This window comes from Nicotiana tabacum, chromosome 7, assembly GCF_000715075.1.
Source record: "Nicotiana tabacum cultivar K326 chromosome 7, ASM71507v2, whole genome shotgun sequence".
In the NCBI taxonomy this organism is placed as follows: domain Eukaryota; kingdom Viridiplantae; phylum Streptophyta; class Magnoliopsida; order Solanales; family Solanaceae; genus Nicotiana; species Nicotiana tabacum.
In genome coordinates this window covers 126,742,551-126,756,678 of record NC_134086.1, presented here as the reverse complement: position 1 = coordinate 126,756,678, position 14,128 = coordinate 126,742,551, and the positions used below count along the sequence as shown (strand labels likewise).

The window sequence follows — 14,128 nt, the reverse complement described above, 5'->3', positions numbered from 1 at the left end:
TTCTGTTTTCGTCCTCAATTCCTTACACTTGGCCTTTCTACATAGGAGTATTTCTTTTTTGGTGTGTGTATATTTTCCCCTCTCAAAATATATACTACTACTTATCTATTGTTTGTCATTATTGGTGCCCGAAACAAACCCAAACTACTGAATGTGAGGATTTTAGGGTCTAAAACAGAAAAAGAATTCACTTAGGATGTTTCATAAATAGCCGCCTCTTTGATATTCGCTAGTATTAGCACCCGCGCGGATGCGCGAACACTAATCATGTTAATTATTTAAGTTATTTAAATTATATGTAAATAGTCTTACAATTTAAATTTTCTTGGTAAATATAGATCATCATTGGATATTAATAAAAACACTACATGAAAAAATTAACCATTTCTTCTATTTTTCTTTTTCGATATCATTCTCGTCGATGTCATTGGATCCTAAAAGTAATCATGAAACGAAATAATAACTCATGATTATGGCAAAACAATCAAATGTTGAGACTATGAATGACTCTTTGGATACGACTGGACTTTTTTACTACTACTTGAACTTTTATTTGGTATGTCGATATCTCTTAAAAATATTTCATTTTTAAAATTTTAGTTTCTAAAATTTTATTTTTCAGCAAAATTATTTTTATAATAATGTCAGTGAATTTATTTTTCAGTATGACCCCATTTTGATATTTGATATTAACGATGTTAAATAACTAAGTTATTTGATTTATATGTAAATAACTTTAAAATTTGTGTACTCGAGTTGAAAAAAAGATTTGAAATCGATGATATTTATGTCCAAATTTTTATACTCAACAAAGATGAATCATCAGAAGAAATTCGTTGTCATCTCTTATTTCTGGTTTTTAGATCTTTCATACATTTTTTTAATATTTTTTTCTTTTATCTTATTTTTTTATATATTCTTTCTTTTGTTACAAAAAATTAATTTAGTTCAAATGAGTTTTAATAGAAATTGTCTATATAAGAATTTTATTTATATCTTTAGTCTTTGGTTTAAATTTTTTCATATTTTTCTTCTGGCTTTGTCTAATCAGCCTAAATAGGTGCTCATCCGACCACTTAAATTAAACAATCGAAGGATGTGTAATTTTTATACAAGCCATATATAATATGTGTATAATCGTGTGTTGTCAGCATATCATCTATTTATATTAGCTATAAAAAGTAAACAATAAATCTGGCCTGATATTTATGGAAATATTCCATAAGATTTTAGTTTTTTGAGTTTATCCATGATACGAATTCTATTATAATAATTTTAAAAACTCTCTACTAATGTTCAAAAATATCTTATATTTTTATTATCTTTAAAGTAGACAAAAGTAAAGAGTTTTTTCGAAGTAATTTGTTTACATTTTATAAAAAATATTTCTCGTCTTACCAATTTTTTTTTATAAAATATATTTTTTGTTACACTGAAAATCGCTATAGAAACTATCAATTAGAAACCAATATCTCTCTTGTTGAGTTCGAGGGAAAAAAACCTTTCACATAATCTAATGATTCCAAACTAATATTCTTCAACGAAAAAAATATTATACCCTTGCAATATTTGCTTGACTACAGCTAAATGAAGGGGTTCCAACTTATACTCTTCAATCCCTAAAATATGCTAAATTGAATTAATAATAGCAATTATATAACTAAAATTTTGTTAATTGTTTGATGTCCATTTATACAAATTGATTCTTCAAACAAATATTCTTCGTAAAGGAAAAGAAAAGAAAAAACTTTTTTTAAATATTGACTAATTTTTGTGATGTATTTTCTCCAGCATGTATGTTTACTTCATTATATATATAAGTAAACTTTTATTCGATTTTTAAAGTCTTTTTTGTTATTTGGATAAACATAGACGTGTACCCTATATATTACATTTATTTTAAAATAAATCTACTTTATTCAAATCTAGTTATAGTATTTTAAAGAACTATAATTATAGGGTATTAAATGTGAAAGAGTTTTATAGTTATATGGAGTAAAAAAAATTTTGTCAGAGGCGAAGTAGTATTTAAATAATTAGAAAATATAACAAAAATTTCTAACATGATTGCATATGGTCATTAACCGAATTAAATATGATAACATGATTAAAAAAAGATAATTTTTTATTTTTAATTTAAAATTTAAAATTTAAAACTTTATCTATAAATTCAAAATTATTTTTAATTCAATATATATACTAATATCCGTACCCGCGCGTTGCGCAGAGAATAATAAATATAAGAATTTTTTATAAGAAAATATATGTTGGGAAAGACGGTAGATACAAAAGAATATGAAAATGCTATTATTTTTTGGAACATATAATCAAACCTCCCTGTCAATGACCAAATTAAAACGAAAAATATAATCACAAATAAAACATATATAAATTTTATAAACTTATTATATCTTTCCTATCAAAATGGAAAGTATGGCTGCCTTTGTTACATAACACATTACCGTAATGATAGCAGATGGATTGTCAAAAAAATTAGTGGTCCGCCTTGATATGAATCTCATTCTAGAATCTAATTTTAGACACCTTGATACTTTAGTGGTCCGCCTGTACACTATGCAAGTTCATGGAATGTAAGAGCTAATAAGAAAACATTAATTGTTCATAAACTGTTGGAAATATTATGGATGTAATATATAAACAACATTATAGTAGTTCCTGCAACACCAATCGCCAGAAAAGCCAAAGTAACTTTACCTCCATCGTTCTTTAATTATATTACAAAAAAACGTGAGAAATTATAGCGAAGAACAATTGACAGAATATTCAATAAGAATACTTTAAATAAAATATCCATGCTCACTTTAGTATCTTGTTATTGTAATTGGATACATGCTTCACCATATCAAACCAATTATTAGGGACTACATTTGAGGGTAAGTATCATTATAAAAATATTAATTTTTTAAAGATAGTTACTGGATGCAATAGAACCAAGAGCTTCAGCTGAGGACAACATGAACTAATTTCAGCTCAAGACCGACAAAATAATTGAGTTTGCTTGCATTTAGGACTATTAATCCATAACAATAGACAACCAAGCAAAAACTTGTAAAATATGCTATGCAAGTGTAAATTAACTAATCAGCTAATGCAATGTAATGGTGTTTCCATTACACGCCTTAAGTTCATTAGAATGAAAGAGTACTAAGGTTTAGAGCCAAAGGAATGAAGCACATTAGTCTGACTTTGTTGACCAGTAAAACCTCTGATTCAGTGGAGACCAAACAATACACCAATGAGAATGTAGCAGACCATCAATAAGAAGGCAAATTGCATTGTAGAGGTAATAGCTTAATAGTCTATATTGTTTTTTTTTTTTGTAACACGTAAAAGAGGTAGCAATAAGAAGCAAAAATTGGCACCCTACATTAACTTTGTATTAATCAAACAAATAGAAGGAAGAGAGCTATACCTGACCCGACTACTTGTGCACCTAACCAAGTACTTATGCAAGTAGGAAAGATTTCTCCGCCCCAACAGTCCACGATACAGCCGCAAGCTCTCATTTTTTAATCCCAAAGTTTATATTTTTCAATGCTTTTTCAGTACTATTTTTATCATCCCAGCAAAAAAATCAATCTTTCACATGCATAGCAATTGTACCCCACAACTTTTCAGTCTTTCCACACCTTTATTCACTAAATCCTTACTCATCATAGATCCATTAAAGTATGGTTGAATTTGATCCACAAGTTCATCCCACAAAATTGTTGAAATCATGTTCCTCGTGTATGTTTCATGGTAATAGTTCAATTTTATTAAATATAAAAAGTCATATACAAAAATATAGGAAGTTATATTGTTAATGTATAGTTTCTATTTCAAAGTTTAGTGCATACACTTCTAGCTGTGTTTATAATCTGTATAATAGTTTTCCTGTGAATACAATTCTTGGCTCAAAACTTTGGTCCAGGCAGAACAAAAGAGCTAACTCTAACTGAATGATTTGCGTAGTTAAAAGTAATATCATGAATATCAGAAAGATCAGTTCCTATGTACATATTGTCCCTTCCATATGCAGATATGCAGATGTTTATTACTGGAAGTAACAAACAAATCTGGCAAAAGAAAATTAAAAATACTTTTTTGATATTCTAAAGAGGAGGACGAAGAAAACTACAACAACAAATGGTAAGTTAATGCAAAATCTATATGTAAAGTAAATTCATTATATTGGAGGGCATAAGAAGCTTCATTTCAAACATACAGGCCTCAGTGACATATTATCAAAGAAAGATGTACAATCATGCGTTAGAGATACATAAAGTTAATGTTTAAGTAATTCTACATCAACCATAAGAATCACTAAATTTTGCGCCAAGGTATAAACTCCATACGTTCGAAGAAAAAGAGAGCAAGGTAGCAACGTAACTGTTTAAATTAAATGAGCAGAGCACCTGGCAAAATAAGGTTTGTGAATGGAAAAGATGGCACGAATTGAAATTAGTATTTCAATTATCTTTTAGAAAAAGAAGAGACAAAACATCTAGCTATATTATAATGAGGATATGATATCATAAGTACACACACAAGGTAGATATCCAATCACCTTTGAAAGCTTACGATGAACATCATCTCCAGTGCTACTGCCAAATTTGAAGCAGTGGCTTAAGCAGTCTAGTAGTTGATTTGGAGCAGCAGTCTGAATGTCAGATTCCAACAACATAGCATGTGCTACAAATTCAGCATATTGCTCCCCAGCTTGAAAAATAAAGCTATGATGCCTCTCCAGGAGCTCCTTTTTGGCTTCAGCAATTGCAAGTTGAACCTTTAGATTATAGAAGTTAGTCAAATACTGATCTTTTATTACCTTCAAGACCAATAAAGTTATATATTGGATATGCACCTTATGAATTGGGAATAATGTACAATAACTTAATATCATTATGTTCTGTTGCAGCTCTTTCCATATCACTTTATGGAGTATGTTTGTCGTGTCACGAGGGTGTTTCCTTTCAGATACTACTGCGACATGATTTTTGAAGTCATGAAAAATGGTATAGCCTTCTATGATATTAGTTCAGAATTGACTATTGAGGGTGTATTTTTTTTAGTCGAAACTTTAAGTATAGAGTCTGATGCTGACATGTTGTATAACATACTTAAATATGTCCAACTTATGCAATCCAAGTTGTTATTGCATTACAATCATAGAAGGAAAGCAAGGAGTTGTATAGATTAAGACCATCAATATACCTTTAATGATGATTGAAATTTTTTCCCTTACTGTCATTTGCATCTAATTCGTCTGCAAAACAAAATAAATCGTTGACTATACAAACACATATCATTGTTAAAAAAGTAAATCATTCGATCTTTGTCAATACTCTATGACCAGACATCAAATTTCTCATATTATCTCAGAAAATAGAATCCCACTCTTTCAAATCGACATTACAAAACTAAAAAAATGCAGAATATAAGAAAACCAGAACAAATTGCATTTACTTACTCGTTTCGAATAGAATGTTAAAAATCCAGCTTATAATCTGTTGCAATTGACATAACTGAACAGTAAATGGAAAAAGAAAAAAGAAATTTTGATTATACTAAAATAGTAACGATTTTAGACCTGATAATATTTATGCTTAACAAATGGAAAAATCGAAGCTTTCGCTTATTATTAATCGATTCTCTAAAGATTTCACAATACATGAGATCTTTGTCAATACTATATGAGAATATCTCGTCTTGTATGACAAAAGACCGTATAGTACTGGAGAAAATTATATGAATAGAATCAAATAATGAGATCGAAGAGATGAAATTCAATTATGTGAAGATGCATAATTATACAGAAAAAAAATACAAAAATAGACAGTTAGTGATTCTTACTTTGAAAAATCTTTAAGAAGTTGCATATGTTATGAGAATCAACAATTTGGCTGCTTAATGTTTAATAATTGGATACCTATCGACATCTTTAACAGACATGGATAGTGCATCGGTAGCATTTTAGTATGTAATTGACCAAATACATTACACTTCTTGCTTTAGTAAAGCAGTCTTTGATGTTACTGATTGTTTAATTACGAAAATTCTTCGTGTCCACCATTGTTCTAATGTGAAAAAAGAGCAGCATAACATTCATACATGCACCGTTCTTCACTCAAAAGAAATACTTAGAGAAATGGAAGTTTAAAAATATGAGAAAGTTGAATATGTTACCTTCGAATCATGTAAAGCCAATTCAATTGAATACGGTATTTCCGGCTTAAAGTGAGCCGACATTACCCACATTCGAACGACTCTAATTTTGAGATTTCATTGCATCGAGTTGCTTGGAATTTGTTTGATATCATGAAGTTGTGTAACCATATTTGCAAAGCAATTGTAATCAGACTGGTATATTGAGTAGATAAAATATGAAGTTAAAAAGCCATTGAAAATATAAAGCGCATAAATCAATCAGTTATGGAGGTATAGATAAAATAGGGATTTTTGGTTGGAAGCCCACGTTTGGGAGCACGATCAATCGTGGGATAAAATCCGACTGTTTTCCTCCTCTTTTTCACTTTTATGTATAAAAAAAATAATTGCAAATTTGAGTGGGCAGTTGTTAAAGAAAAACGACCAACTTCATACATGGACGAATTTTTTTAAAAAAAAACTGTTTTCCTTTTTTTTTTTGTTAACTTTTATTTATAAAAATATAATTACAAATATGAGAGGGTAGTGGTTGAGTAAAAAACGGCCAACTAAGAAAGTGAGAGGATTTTTTTTTATAACAACCAACCAAAAAAAGGGGAAGGAATTCTGTTTTTATTAGGCAAGTCTAATAATCTAATAATAATAATAATAATAATAATAATATAATAATAATAATAATAATAATAATAATAATAATAATAATAATAATAATGAGATTAACTGCAAAAACACAATCGGGGGAGGATTGGAAGTTTTTGAAATTTGATAAATTTAACTTTATTTTTCTGATTTGTAGTTTGAATTTGAAACTCCAACTATCTTGGAGAATTATCATAATTTTTGATATGTTAGAATTGTGGCTATTCCACTTGGCAGCCTAAGATAGTTTTGCTTTTGTTATTCTATATATATATATATATTTGTATTTGACTAACATATTTAAATATAGAATAAAGTTACCATATTTATTGACATTTATTAGCTTGCCACTTGGCTTAACCATAATGCCAACTATATATGGTAACTTTATTCCTTTAATATATTTATAGATATAGATTATTATGGGGTGCACATAGATAAGTAGTTGTTGGATGCTATATAGCTGAAAATGCTTCTCATAGTAGTTTTGAACTTACTAAAGCAAATTCGAGCTTGCTCTTATATTTAAAAAAGTAGTACTCCTATTTATGGTACATGACCTAACCAACTAAAATCATGAGCAAAATTATTGGTAAAAGGTAATAAAGGCTCACATGATCAATGGAATGAAAGTGCCTTTACTTTCTGTGACATAATTAACACATGAAATATAAAAATGTATGATCCTTCGTTGTCCCTTCATATATTTTTTTTCCTCATTTTATTTACTTATGTGATCCCTTTGACACCATTTGCAAAATGTCACTAAGTATTCTTCTAACTTGTGCCACTCCTCACGGAGGCGTTTGATGTGGTCGCAGGAGAAAAAGCAGAGCTGATAAAAACTTGCTCGCATGGGAGACACACAAAGCTTGGGGAAAACCTTTGAGCATCTAATGTGTATGTTACGTGAAATTAAGTTGTCGTTAGAAAATTATTTGTTTGGTCTGTTCTGTTAGTTGGACTGTTCACACTCAAATTTCACAAATTAAAGGATAAAAGGTGCTCAAGGTTATATTTAGAGGATCATTTAGGTATACCCCAAACATAAAGGATAATTGTGAGGAAAAAAACTCTATCTTTGTCGGATGAGTAATAAATTAAAACTTAAAAACTCCAAAATCACAAAAAAGAAAAAGGAAATATGACAGTATGGATTGAACAACGGCTGAGATTGTGATTGAATCCCACTATAAACGGTGGATATCTTCACCACTTTGCATGGATGACACACGTACACCTCTTTGACAGCAAAGAACCATCAAATGGCCCCACAAACATTACCACGTCAGACAACAGTGGGGCCACAGAGAGTTAAGTGGATGATGAACCAACCCCATAAAGTAAAAGCACAGTCGCATTGGAAAACGGAGGAATGAAAGTGTGTTTCTCTGCTACTGTGCAGTTTCTCAGCATGGCGGCAGAGGATCAGAAAAACAAGAAGAATAAGACCATTATAACGGAGAAGAAAATCTACGGCGAAGATAAGTATTCCGGTGCCGGAAGTAATTATGCATGTAGCTTCTGGTCGCCTGTAGTTACCGGCAATCTCTCGGCAATGCAGAGTGGACAGAGTTCCTATAATGGAAAGGATGGCTTCTATGAAAGGCTTAACAAGTTAAACGAGTCCTCAGGACTTAGTCTCATGTGAGGCTTTCTTACAATTTCTCAAGCTTTCTCTCTTTGGTGGAGTGTTTAATTAAGATTACTAATTTAAACATTTGTTAATTAAGGTCCAGAAAATGAGACAAGAATGTGTTAGTAATGGATAGAGAACAAGTTTTACTCCTAAGAATAATGGCTTCATTATATCATGCAATGTATATTCATGGAAATAATTGTCATGACTAGCAAGCTCTGTTGGACACTTTATTACATTAATCATTGTGGAATATATGAAATGCTTTTGAGAGGACAGTATTAAATTTTGTAGAATTAGTTGATGAGAAATAAAGGTTAAATTGCATGCAAATCAGAAATAGGTCTGATAGTCGTTGGACCAATATAAGTTTCTCTAATTAGGTAATCCCAAACATTAGATAGAGCCTTGTGACTTTTGATTTTGAAGTGGTGTAATTTGCAGTACTATCTTGTACTATTAATTTTTGTGGCTTGCAAATTGAAACTTGAAAGTTGGCTGTTGCACTCTCCGAAAATGTCACATGGTGCATGTCGGATCCTCCAAAATAGTGTATTTTTGGAGGGCACGACATGAGCACAACATAGCTGAGAGGGTGAATTTTTCCTAAAGGGAAGTTACTTTTATATATGCAGCTTTAACTTTAGAGAAACAGCCTTGGATTTGTATCTTTTCTATGAAGAAGTCACTAAAAGAGGTGGATTTAATCAGGTATTTTTAAAATTTCCCACTTTATTGTTATGTGAATTAGTTTATCTCAATACCAACAACCCATGTTTACTGTTCCCACATATGCATGTGCTGGTCTACTGCTAATCACTTAAATAGAAAAGGGGAGTGGTGTTCATTTTGCGCTCCAGGAAAAAGATTACCTTCATTGTGTCAATGTTATGACATGATCCTTCGATCATGTCCTTGGAAATTGAGTGCAGTTTTAGCATACTTGGTCTCTATTTATTTGGTTCCCCAGGTTGCCACATCAGAAGATGATTCATGACTCAGTATTCTTAGATCCATGAAATAACCAGGAATATTTTTCTCAAAATTTAAGTATGATTTGAAATCATTTACAAACTATTTTGTTGGATATAGTTTTCTATATTACACTGCAAAGTAGTCTGCAAAGAGTAGGCAGGTGGAGCATATGCGCTGTAGTCAATAGTCATTTATGATTGGGCCTTCTCAAATAGTAGTTACTTATACTTATGTGTTTCTGACAACTCGGACGTTATCAGTGCACGATGCTTTGGACCCAAACACTATTTATTTTTTTAGGAAATTAGTAATGTGTACAAATAGATTGTCTGAGCACCCAATGTTAGTAGCAACTTCGGATTAAAAGTAATTGAGCACGCATGTTTTAAAAAATTGGGTCCGCTACTGGTTTCTGATATCTAATTGCTTTATACCTTAGTTTTCCCTATTTGGTAAGTAATTTCTGGAAAGAGAGGGTTAAGGGGAAAACATGCTTTATACCTTAGTTTTCCCTATTTGGTAAGTAATTTCTGGAAAGAGAGGGTTAAGGGGAAAACATATTGGAATATTGAAACGAGTTCCAAAAACTTGTTGCCCTTGTTTTTTTCGAAAAAGGGTTGTCTAGTGTAACATTATGTTATTCACTGTATCATAGTTCATTCAGCCGAGAAGTGTGTTCAAGAGGTACGGCTGAAAATGTCAGTGACATGGCCCCACTATCAATTAAGTCTCAGATCATATGAGTTTCTAATTGAAGTAGATGAAATGAAGCCCCTATGGCACTGAATGTGGATATGCATGTGACATTCCCATTATTAGTATGAGTTTAATTACTTGATTTACAATGAGTAGGTTACTAGGGATGCCAAGTGGGGTGAAGTTGCATCTTATTTGCATGTGAGAAGCAACGTCGTAATGTTCCCTACTCAACTTCAGAAGGTCTACGAAAATCTTCTTCTCCAATTTGAGCAAATGTATTACTATAGAAGTCGAGAAAAAGCAACTATACCACCACCTAGTCATCAAGTTTCTGGTGCTGCTAGGGCAGTTTCATTAAAAGGTAAACTTTGTTCTTGAAAGTTTGGGGGCCTATGGTTTCTAGAAGTTGAACTTTTTAATCCTTAGTCCAGTACTAGTGTTGATAAACTCTCTTCTTTGTTTGAAGATTATAATCTTTCTTTAGGTTCTGGGGATAGCATAAATGACTCGGCGGGGAAAAGGAAATATTGTGATTGGTCATCTCCTGTGGTGTTACCACACTCTGATGATAAGAACGGTCCAGTAGAAAAAAGGAAGTGCACTAATGATTGTTGCTCAGTTTCAACAGGTTTGTTATTCTTCTTTATCTCAGAGACTTACAGTTCTATAAGCTTCCAAACTTCTCATCAAAATGTCAGTTTCGAGGAAAGTCGATAAATTGAAGCATCAACATACACTCATGCTAACTCTCCAACGTTGGTCAGTTATGGAGAGTTGACATGAAGTGAATTACTATTTTTTGTCTAAGAGAGTTTGTGAAAAAAACTACTACAATAAATTTCTAATTATGTAAATTATAAGAATATGTATGGACTTTTCAAAAGCTTTTCTAAAAAAAGACTTCGTTAGACAAAGAAAATGATTTATCTTCAGTTTTACCTTGCTTGTTATACAAAGCTGTTATAGGTTTTCCCTCGGGGAAGTTTCTAGAACATCTTTCTCCATTGCTGAAACATTAAAAAGCTCAAAACCTCAGAAGTGTCTTGACATGGATTTTTCTTGGATGATCTTTTCCACTGAGAAGGCAATTCCTCCAACCTCACAAGTCACACCTCAAAAAAAGAAAATATAGGCTGGTGATCTGTTATGCTGCAGTTACTTTATCTACTCTTCTGTCACCCTTGGTCGTCTCTTCTGTTGCATATGATGTAACTGCTGAAGACTTATCCAAAAAGAAAAGAAAAGGAGAAATGAAGAGGAAAGAGAGGGTAAAACAGATGAAAAGTGAGACACACAATTCAGTTAATGAAATTATGCAAGACAATGGCATCAAAATTAATCGTTAGCGCGATAAAGTAGAAAATTAGATTTGTTTCCGTTTGTAAGGCATCCATAACCTGCAACAACAGGTACTATTTTAAGTACGTGTCCTATTCAGCTGTATGCTATTGTTTGGAGATAAGTTTCTTCTCACGAAATTACTTTGCATAGTCATGGAATTGATACTAGTTCTTGCAGTTATCTTAAAGTTACAAGCCTGTCCAATTATTGAGTTTGTATCCTCAGGACAGCTTCATTTTTGCTTAGGTTAAGGCTCAAGTTGATCATAAATTTATCTTTTAGTAGGGCCAGAGACACCAGAGCAAAAATCTCAGGTTTCAGCAACCAACACTTATCTGAAGAAAGACCCCAGTGCCCCAATAAGAACAAGGAGTGGATATCAGATATACCTCAAGTTGGAATGTGAAAGACTAAAGAAAGTACTCGGGGAGAGTTCTGGTTCTAAGAAAATAAGAGAAATGGCAATCAGTAGTTGGAGGACTTTATCTGAAAATGACCGAAAGGTACAATGAAGTACTTATCATACTGTTGCTAGCAGCTCTAATGACTCCCTAATCTATTTCTCATATTTGGCCATTTATGTACTTTGTTTGTCAATTAAGCATTCATGTTTCTTTCCTATTTTTTAACATGCACAAATTTAAATCGCTTCATGTAACAAGTGGGGATTAAAGCTTCTGTCCTTATTGATTGTTTCCTTCAAATTTTTTGCAGCCTTATATTGAGGCAAGTAACAAGGACAGGGAAAGATATTACAGAGAAATGTCTGCTTATAAACAGCGTACGAAGAAGGAAACTGTAAAGGATCAAAACTCTTACAGCAGTTCAGCCCTTAGTATTATCAACTTTGGTGCACCACCAGAAACTGATAACGCGTACTATGTAACTTTGCAAGCTGATGCTGGAAGCAACATTGTCCCTGATGAATCCTTGATTGAGTCCACGGCACAAATGTTGGAGAACGCTAACCAAAGTGATCCTATATTTCAGATAGATAATTGGGGCTGTTTTACATAGTTGAGGCAAAATCATATGTGCTGTGGTCTTTTGCTAGCAGCTTTTGATAAGGGCGTGTTACTGCTTAGTGGTTTTTGGAAGGTATGCATATCTTTGTATCTGAGGATGTATGGCTCAGAACCTTAGCATGGTGTTTTGAGGATGTATAGCTTTTAGCATAATGCACTTGAAAATTGCATTTTTGTGCCTGCAAATTTTGTAAAAGGGTCCATGTGCTTTTCTGGTTAAGGGAAGTTTCCACAGATTTTGTATAAGCAATTCCCACTTTTGCATATACAAGCAGTGTATAAACTTTGTGTATATATAAGCTATTTTTATCGGCAGGAATCTGTATTTCACATATTGTTTCCACTTTATATTTCACTTCCATGATCCAGGATTAACAAAATATGCCATAAAGCAGCTAAAGTGTTCCCTTAAAGTCCAAAACTTTGTAAAATAATTGGTATTAGACCTTGAAAGGGGCCATAAACTAGTATACATGTTTGCCTTTGATTTTTTGTTATTGTTAAGAACAGAGATCACATATATACTTACTGGTACACCTCATTAGAAGAGAGAATGACTAAAACACCTTATTACAATGAGATGCTAAATTAGAACACCACAGGGGTAATGGCCAAACACATTACATAGTGGTATTAGGCACACCTCAACAAGTAAGCAAGTGTGCAACTCTTGAATCTTGAGGAACAAACCAGAACTAGAGTTGCTAGTTGCTACACATACATTTTTATTGTATATGAATCCATATATATGGATCATCCGATCTCTTTTTACAAATGCTTTAGATTTTTGTTGGGAGCGTGAACAAAGTCCTACATGGACAGTAGAAAAGAAAAAATAAGCTACTTATAAGGAGTTAGGAGTTAGGAGTTAGATACTTTTAATATGTGCGGCCTTTTAGGAAAAACCGTGCGGGTTTAGCCCAAATCGGACAATATCACACCATGTTAAGAGTATCTTTGTGCCGTTTGGCTTAGTGTCGTTGCCCTTCTATGGGCCGGTTCACGGTTCACTATCTTTACACATAGTTTCAAAGGCACATACAAATAATTTCCAAATTAGCCTAAGAGGAAAATTGTTGGGAGCTTAGTCTAAAACGGATAATATCACGTCATCTTAAGAGTATTTTTGGGTCGTTTTTAGCTCGACAGATTTTATTGTAAATCTCATCTACTTTGAAGGTTTTCTTCATTGAAACTACGACAGTCTCAGTGGATGTCCTAGAAGGACTGACATAAGCTTTAAAATTGTCGATATTGTCAGTATTTCGTTATGTTTCTGGTACATGTTCAACATTGCGATCTTTTTCGCTCTTTGCATTTACCTCCAGAATATAATATACCTTTTACCATCGGATTCAATGTACGTATAGCAACGCTGTTTTAGTAGGAAATGTTAGCACTTGTTAAAAAATGAAAGTAGAGGCAATGACAAATTGATGGCGCGTCACAATGTAATATCGGGCCATAATCTAACTAATTTGATTAGTCGAGTTGGCGAAGACAGATGCGAGTTTAATTTGATGAATTTAACTTGTAAATTTTTATTATTGAAGTTGCTTTACTTATAAAATTGTAAGTTTATTTCTCTATATCGAAAATACTGAATTTAGTTAAACCCATTGAACAAGATTTATTCTGA

General features: G+C 32.2%; 1 protein-coding gene across 2 annotated transcripts; it reads left to right on the top strand.

Annotated features, from left to right (window-relative positions):
• Positions 1–8,178: 8,178 nt before the first annotated feature.
• LOC107783219 (putative high mobility group B protein 11) lies at positions 8,179–12,800 on the top strand. Of its 2 annotated transcripts, none has more exons than XM_016604189.2 (6): positions 8,179–8,457; positions 9,085–9,160; positions 10,277–10,484; positions 10,590–10,751; positions 11,750–11,967; positions 12,179–12,800. In XM_016604189.2, the coding sequence occupies exons 1-6, from the start codon at positions 8,186–8,188 to the stop codon at positions 12,479–12,481; spliced, it is 1,239 nt and encodes a 412-aa protein (XP_016459675.1). In that variant the 5' UTR covers positions 8,179–8,185; the 3' UTR covers positions 12,482–12,800. The 2 variants fall into 2 exon arrangements, with proteins under 2 accessions (XP_016459675.1, XP_075112890.1); XM_075256789.1 differs by having other exon boundaries at positions 11,747–11,967.
• The last annotated feature ends 1,328 nt before the right edge of the window (positions 12,801–14,128 follow it).

Coding starts and splice junctions, on each gene's coding strand:
- LOC107783219 (XM_075256789.1), top strand. CDS start 8,186: ATGAAAGTGTGTTTCTCTGCTACTGTGCAGTTTCTCAGCATGGCGGCA. Junction 8,458..9,084: donor TCCTCAGGACTTAGTCTCAT/GTGAGGCTTTCT, acceptor TTATATATGCAG/CTTTAACTTTAGAGAAACAG. Junction 10,485..10,589: donor TAGGGCAGTTTCATTAAAAG/GTAAACTTTGTT, acceptor CTTTGTTTGAAG/ATTATAATCTTTCTTTAGGT.